This window comes from Adiantum capillus-veneris, chromosome 3 (genome assembly GCF_014529385.1).
Source record: "Adiantum capillus-veneris isolate H3 chromosome 3, ASM1452938v2, whole genome shotgun sequence".
Classification (NCBI taxonomy): domain Eukaryota; kingdom Viridiplantae; phylum Streptophyta; class Polypodiopsida; order Polypodiales; family Pteridaceae; genus Adiantum; species Adiantum capillus-veneris.
The window spans coordinates 36,694,213-36,719,664 of NC_140933.1; the positions used below are offsets into that span (position 1 = coordinate 36,694,213).

General features: G+C 46.5%; 1 protein-coding gene across 10 annotated transcripts in view; it reads right to left on the reverse strand.

The window, feature by feature from the left end:
* Nucleotides 1-2,257: 2,257 nt before the first annotated feature.
* Nucleotides 2,258-25,452, reverse strand: part of LOC147460756 (uncharacterized) — a 63,796-nt gene continuing 40,601 nt past the window's right edge. For 5 of the 10 annotated variants that reach the window (XM_086508451.1, XM_086508455.1, XM_086508453.1 and 2 more), the window contains 4 exons: nt 4,039-4,368; nt 3,156-3,914; nt 2,978-3,071; nt 2,258-2,844 (listed from right to left, as the gene is read on the reverse strand). In XM_086508451.1, coding sequence (XP_086364577.1) covers nt 3,008-3,071; nt 3,156-3,835 — 744 coding nt within the window. In that variant the 5' untranslated portion in view covers nt 3,836-3,914; nt 4,039-4,368 and the 3' untranslated portion in view covers nt 2,258-2,844; nt 2,978-3,007. Of the gene's footprint in view, nt 2,875-2,977; nt 3,072-3,155; nt 3,915-4,038; nt 4,369-4,650; nt 4,838-25,452 lie in introns of those variants that run through there. The other 5 variants (XM_086508458.1, XM_086508460.1, XM_086508459.1 and 2 more) reach the window with 2 other exon arrangements.

Consider the following 25,452-nt stretch of genomic DNA (forward strand, 5'->3'; position numbering starts at 1 on the left):
CTCTCTCTCTTTGGGATGTATGTGGATGACTATGTAGAAGAGAGGGAGAAAGGGGTGCTCAGCTAGTAGGGACGTGGATTCCAATGCTATTATACGTTGATGATATAGTGTTGATTTCTGACTCTCCGGAGGGGATGCATCGACGTTTGGATGCTTTACACACATTTGCTCATACACTTATCTTGGGGTAGTCTTCAGTGGACCAATGTTTTCTTTGAGGAGAGCAACAAAGACTAGACTGATGAGAGCTTATGCCGCCTTGGGAGGATTGGAGAGGATGTGTTTGCAGATTCAGTTTAGGAACCACGAACAAAGCTTTGGCTCTTTGACACTCTAGTGGCTTCAGCTATGCTTTACGGAGTTCAGATTTGGGGACCCTCAATAGACCATCATGGCAAATCTGGCAACACGGATGGATGGATATGTATGGAGAGGCCTCTGGTCTCTATGATTTCTCCGATGATTCGGGCAAAAGCCTCAGTGCCACATGAGATTATCCGAGCCGAGCTAGCTGCCCCACCCCTCGTGGTCGAGGCATAGATCAATAACCTTTATACACACTGTACAAGACCTCCCCAGAGACAGATATGCTCGGCTAACCTTGGAGTCATCCCGATAGCTAGCACTGCAAGGAGACACAACATGTTGGTATGGGCAGATGACATCATGGTTTCATTCACATGGTTTCGACATGGATAGATTGCTTCCGTCCCAGTCTCCTTGGATGCACCCTCCCTATCTCTCACACGAACAGAGATCACCAGACTCATATGTTAGGATCTAATTCAACTAGATACTAGGAGCACATGCATACAACCGGGACAAGAGTTGGGTACGAAGATGGCTTTCTATAGAGAGCATCTTCTCCAACTCACGGAGGACAGTTTTGTGACTAGGCCTACATACATGGATACACACTTATCTCATGGGATACGATGAGCTATTGGGCAGATACGCACATCCTCACATTAGTTTCACGATTTTGAGGGGTACCAACAGAGGCTAGGATATGTCGTTTATGTCGCTTAGAGCCAGAGACAAAGTTGCAATACACATGTCACTGCCCGGTATACTATGAGATACGAGGTCGCTTCCTCTGTCTGTTCAGAGAGGGTTTTGGGCCATTTTCTAGTCATGAGATACGAAGATCAGAGATGTCTTGAATTGTTTCTACTAGAACTACGCAGGCATAGGAGAGATTGCTGAGGACTTCACGAGAGAGCAGTCTCAAAGACAGATCACAAATTTATTTACACCAGCAAGGGGACAGCCAGGGGAGCAATCATCACAACAGATCTCAAATACCACGTACACCAAAGGTACGGGGGTCGATCGAGCCATTGAGCTAGGTAGATCCAGGTGCCCACAACCACGGTGGGCCCCACACCATCGACGGAGATGGCAACAAAGGATCCATACCATCCTAGTCAGAGTATTGACTAGGATCCATACCATCCTAGTCAGAGTATTGACCATAGAGGATATTGATGAGATTCAACAGCAACCGATGAGGGATCTCATTTGATGATTTATATCTCATTTGATCCATCTTTGTTTCAACTTTGTATTAGCTAACCCATTTTATCAATCCTCACCCCATCACCCCTCCCCACCTACCTCATTTCAGTTTGAGTTTCAATCTTTCAGCTCTTTGTACTTTTTGTACTCAGCAACAAGAAAATCAAGAAGTTGCCCATCACCTCCACCAATATAATGTACACAAGAAAGAGACCCAAACTGAGCGTGTCCAGCATAGGTAATTGTGATAGGCTATGCAAAAGCAAGCGAGCTCCTAGGTCCACCATTGCGCTAGCCGCCCCCCCCCCCCCCCCCCCCCCCCCCCCCCCCCCCTTTTTATCATGTTCACATGCCTTCCCTTTTTATCGTATTTATTTCAGTACCTATCAGACTGATGCAACAAATAATGCTCAAATACTCATTTAAACTTCGACAATATTCTCTCTTGTGCATTTTCCTTGTACATACTAGCTTGCCTACTATGCCAACTAGAGTCAAATCTATAACATAAAATGCAACAGTAGATTTTCACGCATCAATTCAGCTACTTGGTACTCTCTTCCCCTTGCCAATGCTTCAATAATAGACTAATCGGAACATCCCTTGTTTGATAAAATCATTTTATCCTATTCATTGTCTTCTCTCACAAAGAGTACCTACAGTACCCTACCTATTGACATCAACATTACCATCACACGTCTCTTTTTGCCGATGTAGTGGATTTTTAACAACTGGTCCAGATTGTAACGGACTATGGCACATCTAACCAAATAGATGTCAGTCCCAAAGTTGAAATTTATGCTCCGAAGTCAACCATCAATACAACGTCATAAGCTCAAACAGAAATTTGATTAAACCACCTGATTTGGTGAGCCTTGGATATTGAGCTTCTCAAAACACACAAAAGTGTATAAACCTTTGAATCATTTGAAAAGTAAATCTTTTCAATAAGCTTGAGAGTTTAATGGTAACACTCAGAATTTAATGGTAACACCATGCAAGCCACATCCTGTACTTTGATTCATAATCCACAGGTTTAGTCTACCTGTAGCATGGTCTTCTTCTCAGATCTCTTTTAGACAGGAAGCAATCCACATGAATGTAAGGCCCTCAGGTAACATGTGTTTAGCTTGCCAGGACAGAAGTATTGGGGGGCCTAAACCACTCTTACTCCCTTTGAAGGTTTCCTGAAATGCTCGAGATTGATGGAACTACGAACACCTTCACAACCACAGCAGAAGTATTGACCTCGCTCCCATCTTCCACACATTATGCAATTGTCATTTTAATCGGCGACAAACGCCTTAGGAATGACGATGGAAGCACCTCCAAATTTGATTCAAAATAGACACAGGCCTTCAGCACCAGAGAAAGAACAAGAATCCCATAGATATTCATTTGCTGAACGATAAGACTTATGATTATGATGCAGATCTACTCATCAATCTCTCATACTTACAAAGAAAAGCTTTACACGGCTGTTAAAGCCTCACTCGAAGCACCATTCCCTCAATGCGGTCCTTTCCCCATCCGTCATTCTACTTCCGAAATCTCTGTATGCACATGATCAAGATTCAGAAAAGGGTCAAAAAACTCAAAATCTTCTTTGTTTTCACAAGGCCTTGTCTAAAATATACCTTTTGGGTATTGCCTTCAGCTGCTTAGCTATACAAAGCACCAGCTCGTCGGCATTAAGGTTATCCGAACATCCAGGACGAATCTTGCCACCTAGTAAGTTGCTTGCAAGAGCAGTGCAATGCTGTAGTTTGTCAAGCCCTATTTGTAAATAACCTACCTTTGTCTGGCCCATGAAACATGAGCGTTGGATTGCAGTCTCCTTTAATAGACACCCTACTATGACATAGATAATCAATGCAGCTTCATCAGAGAACCTCTCTACATCTCGGCTCTCTACATCTTGGACATACTCAATATCTTGTTGGACCTTACTAGGAGCCGTGAACTCAGCAGCAGCCCCATCAGGTCCATCCTCTAGTATCTCCATCTCTACCTTTACTGCATGCTGATTATATGCACTTGGTCTATCGACTTCTGGGGTCAAGGTTGGCAGAAGTGGGTTCGCTTTGGCTTCTGCTGAATAAACCTTCATACTGGAAGGCTCTGTCTCATTGCTTGCTTGTACAAATGTCCGCTCTCCTGCCATTTCCAGTCTATGCCCAGAGGAGGAATCATAGAGTTCCCAGACAACACTTTGCAAAGCAGCACTCACATTCAAGGCACCATCAATCTCTGCATTTACTCTCTCAGCTCTCTTGCCTTTCTTGCTTAGGTTATAAATCTCACTTGCTTCTTGCATTTTGATGCTGCCATTTGACACTTCATTTTTGCTTTGCCAGTTGTGTTATTGATCATTTGAATTGCCTCCTTCACATGCCCTGGGAAATTGTCAAAAACATAGATGCAGTGCATTGAGTCGATTAGAAGTTGTTTAAGCTCAACAATGCGATGCTGCTTCCTGAAGGATGGCAATGCAGCTCCTTTACCTATGAGATTGCATACCTTCAATAAGTCCGCATCATCCAGTTTCTCTATCTGAATGTATGCTGCGAGCCAATTTCTCTGCAGGCAGAGATTTGAGTAGTTGAGCGAGACCACCATCAATTCCAAGCAAAAGTCTGGCTGACAAACTGATAACATGCAAGGCTCCTTCAAGAGATGTAGGTAAAGGATCATCTTCCCTTGGACTGACTCATAAGTTTCTCTAACTCCTTGTCGATGGCATCCACTGTCTTTGAATGTGTTTTATATCTAAAAGATAAAGGAGGAATTGCATTGCTTTCCATTATCAACAGCTTGCCCACCTCCACAACAATACAAGTGGGAAAATTCCTGACACAAGCGAAAGCTTTATGAGCAGCTGCCATAGCACATGAAGGCATTGTCGGAATAAAGGTGACACTAGGGTTAGCAGATCCAAGAGTATGACGATCTGAACTCGGACATCGAACAACTGATGCCATCTTTGACAACATTTCTGGTAGCCCTCCAGAAGAAGAAGGTAACTCGATCTTTGTGAAAGCTTTCTTGATTTCAAGTTCAAGAATGTACCTATGGTTGGTTGTTAATTGCCTTTCATTAATGCAAAGAACAAAGTCTTAAGGGCATGCTTACTCAGACTAGGCAAGATATCAGGGACATGCTTTATGGCCTCTAGGTCAGACATTCCCTGTAGCCTGCTTAAAGGAGGTTCATGCGATTGATCAACAATACCAAAATTGAGGTGACAGTCATTCCTTGAACTATGTGCGTATAATGTCGCAATTGAAGTCTCAATAAGCAAACTAATAGCAGAAAATTCCTGAAAAATGTTAAAATAAAATAAACATCAAGATAATGTGTGCCACAGTAGAATCCCAGAAAAACCCAGGCAGCTTACATCTGTCTTTTATAATCTCATATAGTTTCCAGTGAATACAAGCCGAAACCAGCAACAATTGCAGAACCCAAAAAGAACGCTTTTTTGATGAGTGAAACAGCTAATAACTCAACTTTAGTACTGACCACTTTGCCCACCTTGGACAGACAAACTAAAGGCTACCGTGTGAGCACATTCAAGACTGAAAAAAAAACAAAAAACACTGTCCATGAGAGAAGTCCGTCCAATTTGCAGTAGTGATGAACAAAAAAGAAATAAAACCATGATGATTGCCAGAAAAATAGAAGATTGGTATCTGCTTTTTGGACTGAAACCCTTCACAATCTGGGGCTATTGGGGGAACTGCACTTCTTCAGCTGCATAGAGTCTGCCAAAGTTTCTGTCAAAAGTGAGCAGGGGATTTGGCAGAAAACTAACACTAAATTGGGAGACTGTCGGCAAAATGCTGAGTGAAGAGCAGAGTAAGAGATCGTGCATGGAACTGCTGGCTGTCACTGCTCTCTACAAGAGGGGCTGGGGTCTGGGGGTGTATGTAAATGTGTGCAGTCCCATAGGGCTACTTACCCCTACAAGAGGGGCTGGGGCCCGGGGGGGTATATAAATGTGTGCAGCCCCAAAGGGCTACTTACCCCTAGAATCCATAACAGCCAGCATCAATATGACTCCAAGCCAGACCTCAAATGAGATAAACCACCTCACACAAGGTCCATTGCAGCTTGAATGGGTCTACATTCTGAAATAGACGAGCATTGGATTGGTTCCAAATGCATAACCCTACTGTGCTCAATGACTAGGACCCTAACCAAACACTCTATAGAGGCAAGCGGATATGGGAGATGTGCTAAAGGCGAATTAACTCTTAACACTCCCTCTCAGCTCCGGAATGGAGAAATAAGCCCAGGGAGCTATAGTGAGGCACAAGTAACACTTAGGAAGAGGCTTTGTAAAAAGCGAACAGCATTGTCTAAAGTCCACCACCCGGACACCAACCGAGCAGTACCATCAAACACCTTCACACAAAGTGATGACAGTTCTCTATGTGCTTGGTGCTTGCATGGAGTATCAAAGTACAAGCAGTAACCATACAGTGTAACAGGCTTGGACACTCCAAGCGAGAAATCAATAGCAACACACAAACAGAAAATTCAAAATCACTGAACTTTGAGAGAGAGAGAAAAGAAAGAAAGAAAGAAAGATTTTTAACGTCTATGTCAGGCCGAAATCGGCCTATGAGACAAATCAAATGTACATTGTGTGTATGTCATCCGTCTATCGGAAAGACAAATGAAACAAAATTGATACAAAACTGAACTGAATGTAGGTAGTGGAGTATCTGAGGAGGGATGGAGCTCTATCTCTAGGGGTATATGCATGTCTGTATGCTCAAGGTAGTACAATCATGAGAATGCATCAAGCTATCTAGCTCCATCCTGTACTAATGGGGGGATGTAAGATGTGGTACATGGGTGGGTCTGGTGCCAAGGCTACCCGGATGAAAGCTGTCGGGTCAGCCCTCATCTGAGCCACTCGCTCCTCAGTGGCACGGCGGGCTCGGATCTCCTCGATCTGTCGGTGGTGGGAGCTCGCGCCCCTGTAGCCTGTGACTCGTGGTCGTCGTCTAGCTCGGTTCACCTCCGCCTGTGGGAGTGTCACTCCCCTCTGAGTGTCTGGTGAGGGGGGGGCGGAAATCCTCTGAAAGAAGTCTGTGAGCTGCGACTGTCTCCCCTCTGTCTGTGTAGCTGTGTGTGGCTGTAGTAGTGTGTCCCGATGGCTCTGTATCTCTAGTAAGAAATGTCCGAGCTGTCTCTGATCTCGAGATTCCATGATCTCTCGGAGAGTGGGCTGTCCTCTAAATAGGACCTCATATCTGCCTCTGATCTCAGTGTATGCTCTGCATCTACATACAAAGTGCTCCTCACTCTCCACCTCCTCTGTGCAGGCTCTGCAGATTCGCTCTCCCCTGGGAACACCAGTATGTCTCCCGATCTCAATCTCTAACCTGTGTGAAGCCACTCTCAACTAACCAATCGCCACCCGTGAGCTATGTGGCATATATGTGTCCATGTAGCGTGGTCTCTGTATGAAACCCCCAGACAATATGGTGAGAAACTCGTCTCTGTAGTCTGACATCCTCGTCCCCAAGCTAGGTGCCTCCCAGACTCTCCTAGTGTATAGCTGCCACAGATCCTGTCTCAATACCAAGTTCCTCTCACTGCGAGAGAGGTGAACATATGGTGAGTGGGGGTCGTACTGGAATGGTGGTAGGCTCTCCATGTCAAGACCGTGTCCCTCAAACCATGCTCTGACCTGTGAGTACCATGCTCTCTCATGCCCACTCTCTGATAGCTGTATAGCTGCCTCAAATGCTCTACGGGTAAGTCTGTCAGGAGGTAGCTCTCTCATCCTCTGGATGAAGCAAACTGTCTGGAATAGTGCCTCTACAACCATAGGTGGTGTGGCGAGCTCGGCTCTAATAATGTCATGTGGCACTGTCTTCTTGCTACGGAGCAAGCGTGAGATCATATATACCTGTGGTCTCTCAAGTTGTGTCCACTGGTCAGCTGTCAATCCTGGTGCCCATACTGCCGCCGAGTACATCAAGGCCGGGGTGACTAAGGTGTCGAAAAGCCACCCCTTCGTGCGGGGCTCCTGAAAGTGTGCCTGGTGGCACCTCCGCTCTAGCATGGCCAGAGCTGCATATCCTCGGGTGAGCCTGTCAACAGCAGCCTGCCTCATAGTGAAGGGTCCTGGTAGGCTGGTGAATGTGATGCCAAGGTAGACATAGGAGGTGACTACATCAACCTGTCCTCCTGCTGCTGTGAAGGTGGCGGCGCTCCTCACTGCACTGGATGTGTGAAAGATCATAACCTTGGTTTTGCCAAGGTTCACAGTCAACCCCCTGTGTGTGCTGAATTCGTCCAAGGCCTCAAGATGGCGTTGCAAGCCCTCGGGTGACTTTGAAATCAACACAATATCATCAGCATATAACATGATGTGGACCGGAGTACCTGCCAAGTCGCTCCCCTCTCCCCCTGCTCGCAGTATGTAGTCGGAGATCTCGTCGATGTATAGCCCAAAGAGTGTCGGGGAGAGTGGGCATCCTTGCTTAACACCAATGGTGCTAGCAATGGTCTCTGAAAAACCGCCTGGGCAACGAACCCGACCTGTCACCCTCTCATAGAGAGCATATATGGCCCAAATCATCTCTGTTGGTACCCCAATGCTGTGAAGGCGCTGGAAGAGTCTCTCGCGTGGGACTGTGTCAAAGGCCTTGCGGAAGTCCACAAAGCAGCAGTAAAGCCTCTTCTTCCGCGCCTTTGCCCCATCAATGAGGCAGCGCAGAACAAAGATGTGGTCAATGGTGGAGAAAGCTCGTCTGAAACCTGCCTGGCCTGGAGCTCGTAAACCCTCGATCTCTGCGTAGCAGCTGAGCTGTGCCTCAAGTACTGCTCCATATAGCTTGGCCATCGTGTGGCCAATCATGATAGTCCTGTAGTTCCCTGGGTCCAGGGTGTCGCCAGATTTGTGGATAGGCACTATGGTGTGCTGTGTCCACTCCTCTGGGAAGCCCTCCCCTATAGCCCGGTTGAAGACATGTGCAATCAACGGGGCTATAGTGGAGGCCGCATAAATGATGTGCTCACTCTGTAATCCAGTATGGTCAGCTGATCGTCTGTGCTGCATGCGGCGTATGGCCCTCTCTACCATCTCTGCTGTAAAGAAGGAGGAGCACGTGGGGCGAGGCTCGTGTGGTTGTGGAATAGGAGGCTGCCCTAGCACTTCATAAAGTCGCTCTGCATAATCATGCCATATCTGTGGATCCTCAATAGCTGTAGTCGGACGTGGCTCGCGCAGGGTGCGCCATGCCGTCGCGCTATCCATGCTCATGAATAGGCGGTATAGCTAAAGCTCCTGTGCCTCTTCGAATGCTCGCCGCTTTTGGCGTGTCAGCGTCTTCATATGCCGTCTGGCGATATGTGATGTGAGAACTGAGAGTGGTGTGGATGGGTGGAGGAGACATAGGCCATGTTCGACCTTGGCCGAGTAAATAGAGGCTAGCTCATGTGTGAAATGGATGGTGGTGTGTGGAGTGTGTGTAGTGGAGCTGTGTGTGATGGTATCTCCGGTGATGGAGAAAGAGAGGTATGTGTGGTCGGCTCCGATGGGTATGGGTGGAATGGTGAAGGATGTGATAAGGTGTGTAGCCTCCCTAGGTCCCAGAATATAGTCAACTGTACTCCCCCCTCCTTCTGCAACTCCATGTGGCATACAAGTCAGGCCCCCTGAGGTGGGCCACTGGACCATCCCGTTATAAATAACGAGACGGTGCTGGGAGCCAAGTCGAAGTAGATGTCGTCCGTAAGCTGTGACTGGAGCTCTGTCTGCTGTGTCTCTCATAGTAGCATCCTCATCTAGAGTGTGTAGTGTCTCTGGGTCCTCATGGTCATATGTCTCACACTGCTCACTGCGTGTACGAGCATTGAAGTCTCCCATAAGGAAGACTTCACCCAGTGTGGAGTACTCCATAATCTCCTGCGTGAGGCATGCGTACGGTGACTCCTGCTCAATAGGGGCGAATCTGGAGCCTGTGGGAGCAAAGTAGCAAAGGGCAATGTAGATGATCCTGTCTCGTGAGAGCACGAGGCGAATCCACATGTAGCGGGCCTGTGGGTCCCGGGCAACAATCTGTAGTCTGCTGTGAAGCCCCTGTCTAAAGAGTATGGCCACTCCTCCTAAGCCGCGAGTGGTGTGCTGGCGCATACATCCTCGATGTAGAGACTCCCACTGGAATCCATGTATCCGTGGTAACCCTCTCTCCGGGCTCTCGTGTGTCTCTGTAAGTAGAATGATGTCTCAACCTCTCATCACCTCCTCAAGTCTCTCTGGGTGTGTCCATAGGTCTCCATTGCAATTCCAAACCGTGACATGAGAGAGAGAGAGAGAGAGAGAGAGAGAGAGAGAGAGAGAGAGAGAGAGAGAAATGAAATGATATATTAACGTCTTCAAAAGGCCAAAATGACCTATGAGACCATCAGGTACAAAGTGGTGAATCTAATACAATGTCTGAAGTACAAGTACAAAAAGTACTGAAAGTAAAAATGAAAAACTGAAATGAAGTGCGAAATGTGAGATGTGAAAATGTAGAATAGGCCCTCAATGACAATCGGGTGTCGAGCTAGAATGCCTCTGATCTTCTGCTGGAGTCTCCGTCGATGTAGTGTGCTCCTGTGCCTCGGTCGTGGTCGTCTCAATCTCCCGAGCTCAATCGCCCTGTCAATGAGGGTGCCTCTGGTATGAATGCGGGTACAACCCTGTGCTGGTGGTTGGTCTCTTGGCTCCCTCGATCCAAAGAAATCTGTGATTTGTCTCTGCAAGACTGTCGTACTCCATGTCTCCCCAACATACTGTCTCTATGTCGGTGTAGCTCAAGTAGATATAAGCCAAGGCATCTCTGGTCCTGATACCTCATGACTCTATCTAGGGGTCCAAAACCCTCCCTGAATAAGCAATGGAAGCACCCTCGTATCTCATAATACACAGTGCAGTGGCATATGTAGTGTAGCTCTGTCTCTGGCTCTCTACCGCATAGTTGACATATCCTAGCCTCTGGTGGTATCCCTCTGAATCTACCCGTCTCAATCTCCAGCTGGTGTGAGGATGTGCGAATCTGACCAATAGCACATCGCAGACCATGAGATAAATGAGTGTCCATGTAGTTCGGACGAGTCACAAACCCATCCCCTGAAAGTTGGAGAAGGTGCTCTTTGTAGAAAGCCATCTTCGTGCCCAACTCCTGTATCGGCTCTACCCATGTCCTCCTAGTGTCCAACTGTATAAGATCCTGACGAATGAGTCTAGTGATCTCCGTCCGTGTGACTGGCAGGGAGGGTGCATCCAGGGAATACTGAAAGGGAGGCAAACTATCCATGCTGAGACCATGCCTCTAAAACCATGAGGTCATCTATGCATACCAACATGATGCATCTCCCTGCATCACTAACTGTCTAGAGGACTCAAGAGCCAATCTAGTATATCTGCCTCTATGTGTATCCCATAGACTGTGCATAAAGGACACTGATCTGGTAAGAGCCTCAATCTCTATAGGAGGGGCGGCTACCTCCGCTCGAATAATCGCATGTGGTACCGAGGCCTTGGCTCTAATAATCCGGGATATCAAAAATACCAAGGGCCTCTCCATGTTCCTCCAACTGTCATGATTCACAGATGGTCCCCAGACTTGGACCCCATAAAGCACAGCTGAAGCAACCAAAGTATCAAAGAGCCATAGTTTTGTTTGTGGTTCTTGAAACTGAACCTGCGAACACATCCTCTCTAGCCCTCCTAATGCCGCATAGGCTCTGGATAGTCTAGTCTCTGCTGCTCTCCTCAGGGTAAACCTCGGTCCCGTGAATACCACCCCCAGATATGTATATTCATCTGTGTACTCCACAGTGTCTTGGCCATATACGAGTGTAGGTGCCGATCTCTTGACCCACTGTGGTGTGGTGTTAAACACCATAACCTTGGTTTTACCAAGGTTCACAGACAGTCCACTATCCTCTGCAAAGTTGTGCAATGCATCCAAATGTCTTTGCATGCCCTCTGGCGACTCTGACATTAACACAATATCATCAGCATATAATAATAAAGGGATCCATGTCCCTGCCAGTTGAGCGCCTCTGTCACCCTCTCTGTCAATGTAGTCAGAGACCTCATCTACATACATACCAAAAAGTGTAGGGGACAAAGGACACCCCTGTTTCACTCCAATAGTGGAATGAACAATGTCAGAAATCCCCTCAGGAGTGCGTACCTGGCCAGTCACTGAGCCGTATAAGGCCATGATCCCCCATATAATCTTTGTGGGTACTCCCAACTTCAGTAGCCTGTGCATCAATCTGGCCCTTGGCACTGTGTCAAATGCCTTGCGGAAGTCCACAAAGCAACAATACATCCGTCCCCCATGTGCCCGACCCTCCTCAATAATGGCTCTGAGTGTAAGAATATGGTCCAAAGTGGAGAAACCCCTCCTGAATCCAGCCTGTCCTGCTGCTCGTATGCCCTCATCTTTTGCCCATTTACTCAGTTGCTGTTCAAGAATGGATGCATACAACCGTGCCAATGTGTGCCCTATCATAATAGTACAGCAGTTCCCTGGTACCGTGGGGTCCCCTGCCTTGAAAAGAGGTACAATAGTATATAATCTCCAGGACTCGGGTAGTCCCTCACACATGACACGGTTAAACAACCGCGCAAGAACCTCTGACAGTAAATCTCTAGCATGTATCAAGTGCTCTGCCACCAAACCATCGTGATCATATGCTCTCCTAGTCCTCATCCTTTCAATGGCGTTCTTCACCATCTTAGTGGTAAAGAAGGTACTAGTGGCTGGACATGGCTCTAGAGGGTCTGGTAATGGTGGTTGCCCAGGTACTGTATATAATGATGCTGCATATTGACCCCAAATCTCGGGAGAGATAATCACTGGAGGAGGTGAGTGCTCATGGAAGAGACGCCAGGCCTCACCTGAATCTCGGCTCAAAAAGAGCTGATACAAATCACGTTCCATCTGGGCTAAAAAGGCCCGCTTCTTCCGTCGCACTAAACGCCGAAGGGCAATCCGAGACTGTCTATATGTAATGACTCCAAGTATAAGCTCGCTCTGAATCTGAACTCTCATCTCTCTGCACTCCTCATCATACCAACTATTCTGAGGCATGTTCCCAGAACGTCTTCTCTGATTTGGTTGAGTGTGTGGGTATGCCTCTGCTACTGCCCCATGCAAGATCTCTGTCAATAAAGTGGTGATCTCCTCCACTGTATATACAGGCTCGGCTGCCCCCATCCGTCTGTAAATCTCTTCCACATAGAGTGAATCCGTCTCTGGTGTAAAAGTATACCGTGTGTGTGCAATCCTCCGTGGTGTCTGAGAGACACTATACTGGAAAGAGACTGAAAAAGACAGGAGAGCATGGTCCACTGCTACTCCAATAGGCCTAGGGCCCACACTGAGATCTTGAATATGAGAGATGAAGCTCGGTGAAGTCATGACATAGTCCACTGTACTGGCCCCATGTTTGTGTGGAAAGCATGTGAATCCTCCAGACAAAGGAAAAATCTCTAGACCATTAAGTATGGCCAGACCATGCGTAGTTGTCATCTCCATGAGATATCTCCCATACTCTGTGTGCTCTTTATCCTGTGAGTGTATGTCAAGTCCCATCTCCGATATATCCATCTCTCTAAGCATCTCCTCCGAGGAATCATAAAATACCGTTTGGGAGTTGGCCGTCCTGGCATTAAAGTCTCCCAAGAGAATGATATCTCCATCTCTAGAGAACTCCCATATGTCAGCATCAAGTATAGAGAAAGGGGATTGCCCTCTAGGTGTGGTATAGACTGATGTGCTAGGGGGAAAGTAACATATAGCAATGTATAAAAATATGCCTGTCTCAGCTCTCAGTCTCACCCACATGTATCTCGCCTGGTCATCTCTCCGGACAATCTGTAATAGCGGCTGCAACTCTTCCTTGAATAAGACTGCTACCCCTCCTGAACCTCGACTTCCATGCTGGGATCTAGCGTCTGGCCGACAAGCTGTCCCCCATAAATAGCCAGTCACACTTGGCATCAACTGTCCAGATTTTTGATGTGTCTCCGAGTAAAAGACAATGTCTCTATTTCTGAAGCTATCTTCAAAGGCACCCACATACAGCCTATATGATCCATTACAATTCCATGCCGCCATCCAGAGTGTGGTCCCATATGTCTCGCACCGTCATGCTGTGCCTTTTTCCAAAACCACTACTTTCCCTCCTCTGTAAAAGGCAATTTTTCCCTTCTCCCTTGCTGCCTTGATCTCTGGCATCAACTCTTGCATATGTGCTATTTGTGCTAAAGTAAGGTCATCCCCCATAAATATTCCAGTTTTCTTAAGAGTTGGTCTCTTCTTCAGAAATTCCTTCCTTGTTTCCAAAGTCAGGAAACGCAAAATAAGTGCTTTCTCTTTGACGTTTCCCTTCTCATCCACTCCCTTCTTTCCTACTCTCCAAGCACCTGTGTGCATAGGTTCCGAGATGCCCATGCGCTGCAAGAGTGCCTTCACTTCGTCTTCTACATTTTCGGTGTCTTTGATACCAATAATACGCACATGGAGGGCTCTAGTCCTCCTCTTCTGTTCCTCCTCAATGGTCATATTGATGATGGTAGAAGTCTGTGCGGCTTCTGGCATCCGGGCCTTTCCTTTCTTTGCACCTTCATTCCATTTTTCTACTTCGTCAACTTTATCCTGTGTTTTAGAAAGGCGCACCGCCCATGAGGAAGTCTCTTTCGAGTTTAGTTCTTCCCCTTCGCGCAGAGTTTTCACCTGCTCCTTAATATCTTCGAGCTCCTTTAACATCGAGGGATGATTTCCCCCTTCCGTTTTGGGCATAATTTTGCACGCTGCAAGCTTTGAATCTTGGAAAACCAATGTGGAAAAGTGCATGAAGGAAAAAGATGCATTGATTGAAGAGCTTAAAGGGGAACAGAGAGAGAGAGAGTCAACGCGGCACGGCGGAGTTCCGCGCCCAAAAGCATTGGCCCCAAAAATCAAAGACTTGCGCCCCTTTCGGTATTTCTTTACTTATTGATCTCAACAAGGTACAACTCCCTCCTCTACTCTCGGACTCTGCGTCCAAATGCTCTGCAAAGTGAGGCTCCAAGGGCTCTTATAAACAGTACAAGGGATGCCCAAAAGCAATCAGTTCAGAAGCACTTTCACCCAAAAGCTTTGGTCTCTCATGCTAGCACCAAAAGTCGCCAACGCAAATCGCGGAAATCCGTACAGATGCACGTCAACAGCCAGCGCAAATCGCGGAGTTGTACTTGAACCGCTACCACATCAGCAAGTCCATGCGATTTCATATTTTTGATGTCCTTGTGTCCTCTGGGCCCCATCCGGGGTCCCATCGGACGGACCCCATAAGAACAACTCATAACTTTTAATCTGTCAGTTTCCACTAGGGTTCGTCCGGGTGGACATTCCACGTCATCACTTTGTGACATATAGCTTTGGTCGTCTAAGTGGATAAAGGGAACACTTGTGGAAAGCTCCCAAAGTAACCGCCTCAACCAAATAGCTACACAAGTAGCATTGCAAGCAGTACCATCCTCAAAGAGAAATACCAAAGTTTGAACCTCCTTTGGCTACATTCCATATACCTAAAAGTTTGAGACTCTGCATATCGCAAGATTCGGAGACCCTAGTGATGTTGAGGCTTCTACATATATGAGCTAAGGAAAACATAGATCCATCCTTGTGTTCAGCATTCTTCATCAAATCATTTCTAGAACACAGATATTAAGTTTATCGCATCTCAAGTGAACTGCCAAATGTGAGCAATTTACTAAGGTGGGTATATATTCAACCCATTGCCCCCATTGATTTTGTATCAATTCATTGCCAAGGTTGGTTGGTTCAGCTCTCTCTCTCTCTCTCTCTCTCTCTCTCTCTCTCTCTCTCTCTCTCTCTCTCTCTCTCTCTCTCTCTCTCTCTCTCTCTCTCTCTCTCTCTCTCTCTCCACTTACCCTCGCTTCCGCATCGTCGACTGTGATATGGTATCAAAGCTTTGTGCTTGTGGATCGCAAGGGGCTCTAGAGGATCACCACCCGTCGAAAAGAGCAACAACGATCGTGCTTGGCAAACGCGTGCATTTGTGAAGCTGCGTGGACCTGGTCCGGACAGGAGGCTTTGCTATTGGCGTTTTAATAGGCGCTTCATAAGGTGCCAATTCTACATGCATTTTGAAAAGCAAGAGCTTTCCACAAGTGGAAACCTCCGGCATCCCCGTCGGCAGTGTTTTGAGATGCCTGGGAGAGCCTAGGTGTGGTAGTTCCTAGCGCTTGGTGTTTTGCAATATTTCAATACGCCGACAGTGCTCGGAGGTGACATCGACAACGCTATTTGGCAACGACTCCCACTTGCGTGTTGGTATGCTACGTCTAGCACCACTTGATGGCAACAAGAGCTAGACGACCATCACTCCCCCCGCGTGTGTTTTGGAACATTGTTTGCAACAAGTCTTGACGGCGACACCTTGGCTGCCTCTTACCCGCAACCCAAAAAACAATTTCCCCCTTCCCTAGAGTTTTAAAATGCTACAAACTGAAGGCTTTTTTGAGCGCCCCTTGGGCATGGTAGGTGAACCCCCGACATTCTTGGAGTTTAAAATTGAGGACTTTTTTAGCCCCTTTTTGCAATTTTTTAAGCGGTTTGGGGAAACTTTGGAGCCTTTCAACGTGCGAGAAGGAAAGACCTATTCATTTCTAGATCTTGTACCTCAAGATGCTCTCCCTTTGCTCAACAACCAATGACTTGAATGACCAACACAGACACACGGCTATGAAAAGTGCACTGACCAATACTCGATGAGTACCGTGAGGCGTACGAAACGGTGTCTAGGACACTTCACCTACAAATCACGAAGGAAAAGATGGAATTTGATGATCTCAGTCCTTTTCTCATTCAAAAGGAAGCCGTGTTAATAACTCAAGGCAAAATTCAGATTTCTGAGAAAGGTGTTGTTACGTCCCTAGACATCAGGATGGGCGCCTGCAGTTATGTCCGGCCAGTGTGAACATGGACCTTTGGTTATTAAGTCCTATAAATAGGACTCGAGTCTCATTTCTGAGACATCTTGTGTGATCACCACACTCGGACTCTTGGCCCTTGGCCCTTGGCCCTTGGCAACTCTGCCCGCACACCCATACTGGTATGGGTTCGGTACACTGGCCCTTGTGGGAGCCCCTTGGGAGAAGGTGACTCAAGTCCACTCTACACTAATGTAATGATTCTAGCTAGATATTCATGGTAACTTACTGTACTATATCAACCAAGATCATTCTTAGTACAATATATCCTACTCAGCTCAAAGCCCCTCTTAGTAAAATAAAACAGTCCATTGAGAATAAGACAAGAGAGTAGAAGAAAGAATAATGAATGAATTAAATCAATTCTAAATCGCAAAAATTTTGAGGCTCAAAAATCTACAATGTGTTTCAAAGGTCTTTATTAATAAGTCCTAATGGCTTGACATAGTGCTCTGTGATAACCCTTGTGACATCCTTCAACCAATGGATCATAGTGGTATCACTCTAGAAGTATGTCTGATGGGCTGTCCCAATAATCCTTCACTATCTCCGGATGAAACATCTGTTTTTTGGTATGTGAGTCGTACCACTCTTGTGTGAGTGAAAGGTTGGTCTCAAGTACTCCCATTTTGCTATGAACCGTTGCCTTCTTGTAACCAAAGTAGTCATCAAAATAAGCAAAGTCCTTGGGAAACTTGTTTGGTGTCTCCCATCCATTAGTGCTTGATATTCTTGCATAATTTGTGATGCATTGTGTCTGTTGTAGGCATATTGTACAAAATCTTTACATTGTGTAAATTGTGAATTATGGATTTCCCAAACAAGTCAAAGAATAATTTCCAGGGTAATTTTCCTTCTTCTTCGAATAAAAGGGTTGTTCGTCAGAGTCGGAGCTGTCGGAAGAGCTTGAGTCAGAGCTGTAAGTAGTGCTTGACTCCTCTGTCGAACTGTCAGGAACATGTCGGCGATCTGCTCTTCATGCTCATTCCAAATCTTTGGTTCTTGCCGCGCTTTTTCCCCTTTCTGTCCTCTTCGCCTGAGTCGGAAGGGAAAGAGCTATCACTGTATGGTTCCTGAAAGCATACATGCTTCTCCTTCTTCCGAGCTTTTTCAAAAGAAGATTGACTGCCCAAGACGCCAGGGTAGTCATTCTTCTTTTGCTTCTTTTGTTGGTTTTTCGTGGCTTCAGGCTCCCTGGCTCGGGGTGAGCCCAAAGTGGCTCTATGGCTGGGAGGTGAGCCTGATGTCCGCTCACTATGTGTATCTAGATGTGAGTTTGGCTTGTGTCATGTCATGTGTGCAGGATGGATGTGGCGAGGGACTATCATTGGTATCACAACCTGGTTCCTGCTCATATGCACGACATGGTGACGTACACGAAACCACTAGAGCTCATGGGGCAACTTGACAGGCTTTCCCAACTCTTGTATAGGGTGGTATGGGACGCTACTAGCGAGAGCAGATGGCAAGGAGGGCACATGTCAACCGGTGGGTGAGGATCTGGTGCGGTTTTTTTTCACGGATTCTCGTTTGTGGAATGTTGATTGGCAGTCGTAGCCACATGGATGCTTAGTATGTTCTTGTCTTGCCTCTCTGTTGCCAATGATTGCATGAGGGTGTCCTCGAGAGCTGCCACTCTGAGGACATGGCAACCCCTTCGTATGCAATCAACGAGAGGTCTTCTCGTACATGGGGCATGTCTTATTGGTACTCATGGCAGAGAGGAGATTTCTTTGGAATACATTGTTAAAACTTAAGATCAATCCCGCTCGTTTGAATGGTATCCATGGTGGCCATGGTGGCTGAGGCACTCAACATACAATTTAAATCGCGTGAATTTTGAGAACCCTGCGACACACCATGACTGCCATGAGGGCATCCTGTAGGCTGCCGGGGGGGCACCACGTCAGCTGGGCGCTTGCCCTATCGTGAGCGCAAGCAGGCCAAAACGCCACCATGCGTAGGGTGGTGGGCTAAGGCGGTCTATAGCGGCGGTTGGCTAGGGCAGTGGGGCTGGAGGACCACACTACATAGGGTAGCAAACAGCGAGTGAGGTCAGCACCCCCAGAGGCGGCATAGCCAGGAGGCGCTCGAAACAATCCGAAATGGCCAATGCTCGAAATTTTCTTCACGTTATTGTGGTCTATTTCGGATCCAAAGAAGATAAGTGGAGTTTCTTATAAGTTGGACCTACCTCCGGGCATTGTTGTTCATCCCGTGTTCCACGTAGCCGTTTGAAAGAACGGTTGGGGTAGGATGACTTCGTAATTCCTCCTGAGTAAGTCACGAACTTAGAAGACACCACATGTTATATTCCACTTGAACCTGAATCGGTTCTCGATCAAAAGGGTCCACAAGTCTTGTAAGTCCTTGTACCCCGAATATTTGATCGAGTGGAAGCATCAACCTAAGTCCCAAGCCACTTAAGAGTCAATTAGATCGCTAAGGAATCGTTTCCCCGGTTTTATAACCGAGGACGATTACAATTCTTTCAAGAGGGGGGAATGCCACAAAGTGATGACGTGGCATGACCAACTGAAAGAGAAATGGCCGAGTGGACGAGAAATTGAACCGACCAACTTAAACTTACGAGCATTGGCCCAAAACCCTAAAAGAGGAAAGCTTGAACTCTGTGAGATATTTTTGTAAATCGCGTTGACATGCTAACATGACAAACCGTACAGATTTTCGCATTTTGCACTGCTGTCGTCACGTTGTCACGTGCACTCCGCACTTCCGCCACGTGGACAAGCTACTGCTACAGTCTAGCTTCAGTCTTAGTTAGCTTAGGATCTAGCCTTGCATTTTGTGAGCCTCTAGAAGGGCGTGCATGATCAGGCAAGTCGTAGTTGCATACCCTCACTTGCACAGTTAAGTCACTTAAGCATATAGGCATATGAACAATCACTTAGTCATTTATTAATTAATAAGTGACTTTGACATGACATTTATTAAAAGTAGGTAGGACAAATGGCTAAAGGACCTATAAAAGAAGCTCTTTGGGCGCTAGAGAAGGCAGAAGAGGCAGAATTGCAGGACCCTCTTCTCACCCGTACCCAGCAGCCATCAGCGTTTTCAGCCAGCCTTGGTGTTTTCCCTCAGCCTCTCCCACCAGCGTTTTTCAGCCCTAAGCACCCTGAGTTCAGCGATCAACCCTTGCGGATTACTAGAGTTTTCAGATCAGCCAGCAGGACCAGCGTTTTCAGTTTTCAGCCCATCTCTGTCCCCGACAATAGCAGATCAGTCCATAGCCTCGCCGTTGTGTTCGTTGTCGTCGTCGTCGAAGTACCAAGTATCTCCAACAGTACCCATTAGCACCCCAGTACAAGTACCCCTCATCGTCGTCGTCGACGCAGCAGCACCCCTTACGTTTGGCTTGGCTCTTGCCTCGTTGAGTCTAGGGATCATCAGGATCTCCGTGTCCGTAGCACCCAAGTACCTTCACTACCCAGCAGTACCAACAGTACCAAGCACCAACAGTACCGAGCTTTAGCACTAGCTTTTGGGGACCTGAGCTTTTAGGGTTTAGTGCTTTTGAACCTGATGCTTTTTAGGGCTTTGCTTTTAGGCATCTCTTGTATTTTTTTATAAGAGCCCATGGGGCCTCACTCTGCATAGCATTTGGACCCAAAATCTAAGAGCAGAGGACCCTCAAGAGTTGTACTTTGCAGTGATTGATCAATAATAAAGAAATATTGAAAGGGGTGTCAGTCTTTGGGGTCAGTGCTTCTGGACGTAGAACTCCATTGTGCCGTGTCCTCTCTCTCTCTCTCTCTCTCTCTCTCTCTCTCTCTCTCTCTCTCTCTCTCTCTCTCTCATAAAGTTCAATGATTTTGAAGTTTCTGTTCGTGTGTTGCTATTTCTCACTTGGAGTGTCCAAGCCTATTACACAAGATGGCATTCTTCTAAGGTACAAAGTTGAGGGTAGCAAATCCGAGGTGTATCCAGCATGACAATAGTTGCTAGGGTATCCATTTTAGATTCTTCATCAACTTGGTCTCACCATTTATGTCCACTATGAGCTGCAGAGAGGATGTTAAATTTTATGGCATCTCAAGTGAGCTGCCAAATGTGATCCCAATATTTAGTTTGGCTTTTGGGTATTTATTTCAATTATTTGTCAAACTCTGGTAGGGTCATTTGCTAAGGAGGGTATATATGCAACCCATTGACCCCATCGTATATGTATCAAATCATTGCCAAGGTTGATTGGTTTAGCGCTCTCTCTCTCTCTCTCTCTCTCTCTCTCTCTCTCTCTCTCTCTCTCTCTCTCTCTCTCTCTCTCTCTCTCTCTCTCTCGTGTTCTCCCCATTGCTCTACGCTTCTGCATCGTCCACTTTGGCAGATACACCTGCTAACTTTGAAGAATATTACTGAGAAATTGTTTGGGTCCATGGGCAAGTATCTATTCTTGCACTTGAGAGGCTTTGAGAGCGAGCGAGAGAGAGAGAGAGAGAGAGAGAGAGAGAGAGGGCGGATTGTCACAAAGTGATGATGTGGCAATAAGCTTGTTGAAGCAAATAATTGACTAACTGATGACGCGGCAGCTAGACCATAAAACGCGGGCAAGCACGAAAGCTCATATGGTAGCTGTCATAAAGTGATGACGTGGCTGTCCGATTGTTAGGGTTTTGATGACGTGGTTGTTCGACTGTTGAAACCCTAACCCTAATTTGCAAAAACCCTGACCCTAGCGGCAGAAGTGCCACGTGGCAAGCCAACGCAATTTGCGGTGCATATTGCGGAGGTGCCGTACAGTTGCTTTTTGTGTAAAGATTCTTTTACGCCAGCTTTTGGCTGAGAATTGCTTTATTTTATTAAAGTTGAGAATTGCTTCATTATTAAAAAGCCCAAGAAAGAGAGAGAGAGAGAGAGAGAGAGAGAGAGAGAGCTTTTGATTTTAAGCTTTTGGGGCTCTGCTTTTGGCATCCCTTGTAAACAAATAAATAAGTGGTTTGGGCTCTCACTTCTCAAAGCATTTGGACCCAGAGTCTGAGAGTGAGACCCAACCGCACTCTTGTACTTGAACTCAGATTAATACAAAAAGAAATACCGAAAGGGGCGTCAGTCTTTGGGACCGATATCTCTAGGCACGAAACTCAGCCGGGCCAGTGTTGAATCAATTGTGAACTGTGAACTGTTTTGAAGTGGTTATTTGGTGTTGTCGCGGTAGATTCTTGACTTGGAGTGTCCAAGTCTATTACAGTGGTATCAGAGCACAACCGATTTCTCTTCTACGGGAAATGCGATTCCTTTTTTTTTTTTTTCCGCGGCACCTATGGCTTCAGGCAAAGATCAGTCGACTCCCTTTGCATACGAAGATGCGGGAAGGGATCACAACGAAGATTCCGGCAAGGAGTATGGCCCGTCTCGGCCTACTCAGGCGGAGCGTCGAGAGACGGACGTCAACAATCGATCGGCGACGCAACAAAGATGATGCTTAATTTTGCCAAGGACCCGAAGATGACCTCTTTGGAGGAGGTGCACACGCAGTGGCAAAAAACCACACCACCACCCCCAAAACCCGCTCTCAAGAAACCTCCTGCTCCGAAGAAGTATTCAGAGAAGGAATTAAAAGAGGTGGTCGATGCACAAATTGCTCAGCTTTTTGATGCGCAGAACAAAGATAAAACGCACGGCAAAAAGCAGAAGAAAGGCACCAACTTTTTGGGCTATTTGGGTCATCAATAGACATTTGAAAAGGCAAAGAAACAGAAGAAGCGTGTTCGATTTGAAGGAGTACCCAGTTCTTCTGACAGTTCTTCTAGCTCATTTGACTCGAGCGAAGAAGACCTCAAAGGCAAAAAGCGAAGCAAGAAACAACGCTTCGGAAAGGGCAAGAAAAAGGCAAAGAAGTCTAAATCTCGCCCAGTGACAGACAGTTCTACGGAGGACTCGTCTACAGACAGTTCAGACTCTGATGAGAGAAACTTTTATGCAAAGAAGCAGCATTTTTACAAAGCAAACCAGTATGACTTTCTCGAAGACAAAAGCAAGAAAGTCCGAGAATTTAAGAAAGGTGGACAGTCAATTAAATTTGACACGTTTTCAGGATATAGAGATGCTTCGAAGGCTTTGTCTTTTGTACAACAGTTTGACATCGCTTTCGCGAGAGGACGTTACTCCGAGCACTCTAAGATGCTGCCTCTTACTTTAAGGGGAATGCTCGAACTTGGTGGTCCACGCTTCTATTAAGCAAGACTGCGCCAGTTAAATGGCTGAAATTCAAGAGGCTTTTTATTTCTTCTTGGTTGACTCGAGAGTATGAACGTGATATACGAACTGCTTGGAACCATCTTCAGATGACCAAGAAAGATACAGTGGACGCTTATTGCGAGAGATTCTGGAGCTTTTTTCTACCCGCCTCTTCATTTAAGAAGATCTCGTTCAAGGAACAGATTGAGCGGTTTACCTTGGGTCTACCTACAGAGATCCAATTGGAAAAGAAGTCAACTTCTATTCAGGAGTTGATGAGTCATGCGAAACGGGGTTTTGCCATTCACTCTGGCAATCTGACCTACCCCACCGATGAGATCATGACACAAAGAGCGGAACAGACTTTGACAAATGAAAGTAGAAAGAGAAAGAGCAACTCAGAAAAGAAAGATGCACGACCCAAGCTTACTCCTCAGGAGCGGGCTCGCTTCATCAGGGAGGGGAAGTGCTTTGGATACGGGAAAACGGCACATATCTCCGCAAAGTGCCCTAAAAAGGCACAAAAAGAACCGAATGACAAGGACGACGAAAGGCCTGAGAGTTCAAGAGCAGCTGAAGAACGTGGAAGAAAAGGCAAGATGAAAACAGGACTGGTTCCAGATTGTGTCGATCCCAGCATGATGGACGAGATTACAGAACTTTGCCGAGCTTGGGGCAAAGTGAAAGACCAAGAGGCCCTGATCTTCTTTGATGGAGGAGCCAAGGCCAAATTCATTTCACCGGAATTGGCGGCGCGGTTCGAGATCACTCCCGATCGGATGGGACCACTTGCGAAGGCAATTCTAGCGGCACCCGGCAGGGACGTAGCCATTACACTTGTCATTGGCAAACTTCGGTTGCATTGTCAGGGGTATTTGGGACATGAGGACTTTTACATAATGCCTTTGGAAGGTTGTGATGTTCTCTCGGGAATTCCCTGGTACCACAAGAACAACGTCGTGGTCGATTATCGGGCGAGGAAAGCGACATTGCCTACAGAGAAGGGCAGAACCATTGTACTCGATATAAAACTGAAGGGCGAGTCTGTCCCTATTGTATCGGCTTCGGCCATTTCTAAATTAATGAAATCGAGTCTGTTTGTTTACTCGATCTTTATGAAAGAGTTGAGTAATGAGGATAGGACAAATATGTCTAAACTTGATAAAGAACGCCAAGATTTTCTCCACTCTCATGCCAATTGCTTCTCAGAGGGCCTGCCAGGCGAGTTACCACCTGCTCGTCCTGAAGATCATACCATTGATCTGATTCCTGGAAGCACAACACCGAACCGGCCATCTTACTGTGTGAGCCGAGCACAGAATGAAGAGGTTATGAACCAAGTAAAAGACCTCTTGGAAAAGGGTCTTGTCCAGCCTAGTACTTCACCGTATTGCTCTCAATTGTTGTTGGTTTTGAAGAAAGACGTATCTTGGAGAATGTGCATCGATTATAGATGCTCTCAACAAAATCACCATCAAGAACAGATTTCAGATTCCCAGGATCGATGATATACTCGACAGATTACAGGGATCCTCGTGCTTTAGCAGGATTGATTTGAAGAGTAGATATCATCAGATCAGAATCGCGTTGGGAGACGTCTACAAGACGGCCTTTCGGACTACTTTTGGGTTATCTGAGTTTTTGGTGATGCCTTTTGGCTTGACCACTGCTCCTGCGACATTTAACCGGATGATAGACAGGATTTTTCGAGAGTACAGGCTATTTGTTGGCACTTTCTTTGACGATATCATTGTTTTCTCCAAGAATGAGGTAGAACACAAAGATCATCTGCTTTAGGTCTCTCAGGCATTACGAGATCACAAGTTAGTGATTAATGCAAAGAAAAGTAAATTTTTCCTACCCGAGATACACTTTTTGGGACACATTGTGTCAGCAGCAGGAGTGCAAATGGATCTGGCCAAGATAGAGACTATCCGTGATTGGCCCGATTTGAAGAATGTCCCTGAAGTTAGAAGCTTCTTGGGACTGTGTTTGTACTACAGGCGGTTCATTTGAAAGTTTGCAGAGGTTGCTTCCCCTTTGCATATCTTGACACAGAAAGGAGTCCCTTTCTCGTGGGGACCCACAAAGGTGCCATTCAGACTTTGAAAGAGAAATTGACTACTACGGGACCAATTTTGACTCTACTTGACTTGCAGAAGTCTTTTGAAGTATATTGTGATGCTTGTGGTCGTAGTCTGGGTGCGGTCTTAATGCAAGAAGGCCATGTCATTGCTTACGAGAGCCGATTGTTCTCAAGGCCGGAAATGACAGCACAGATTAAAGAGAAAGAGCTTTTGGCGGTTATCCATGCTCTTACTCAGTGGCGGCACTACCTACTCAGAGCGGATTTTACTGTCTTTACAGACCATCAGAGGTTGCGCTACCTCTTGTCAGAAGCGCTATCGGAAAAGCAGATGCGGTGGGCGAACATCTTGTCACAGTTTCACTTCTAGATTGTCCATATACAGGGATAGAAGAATGTCGTGGCAGATGCTTTGTCTCGGAAGCCGTTGGTTCTGGCTATTTCCGCGATACATCATAGGAGCTTCGAGGATATGGTCGACCAGTATGCCACAGATACAGATTTTGCAAACGTTTTCACACGAATACAGGATGGGGAGACAATAGCGGGGTATTCCATTCGGGATAGCTACTAGATGAGAAAAACCATGTTGTGCGTTACACAGCCGTTGAGGGAAAAGGTTATG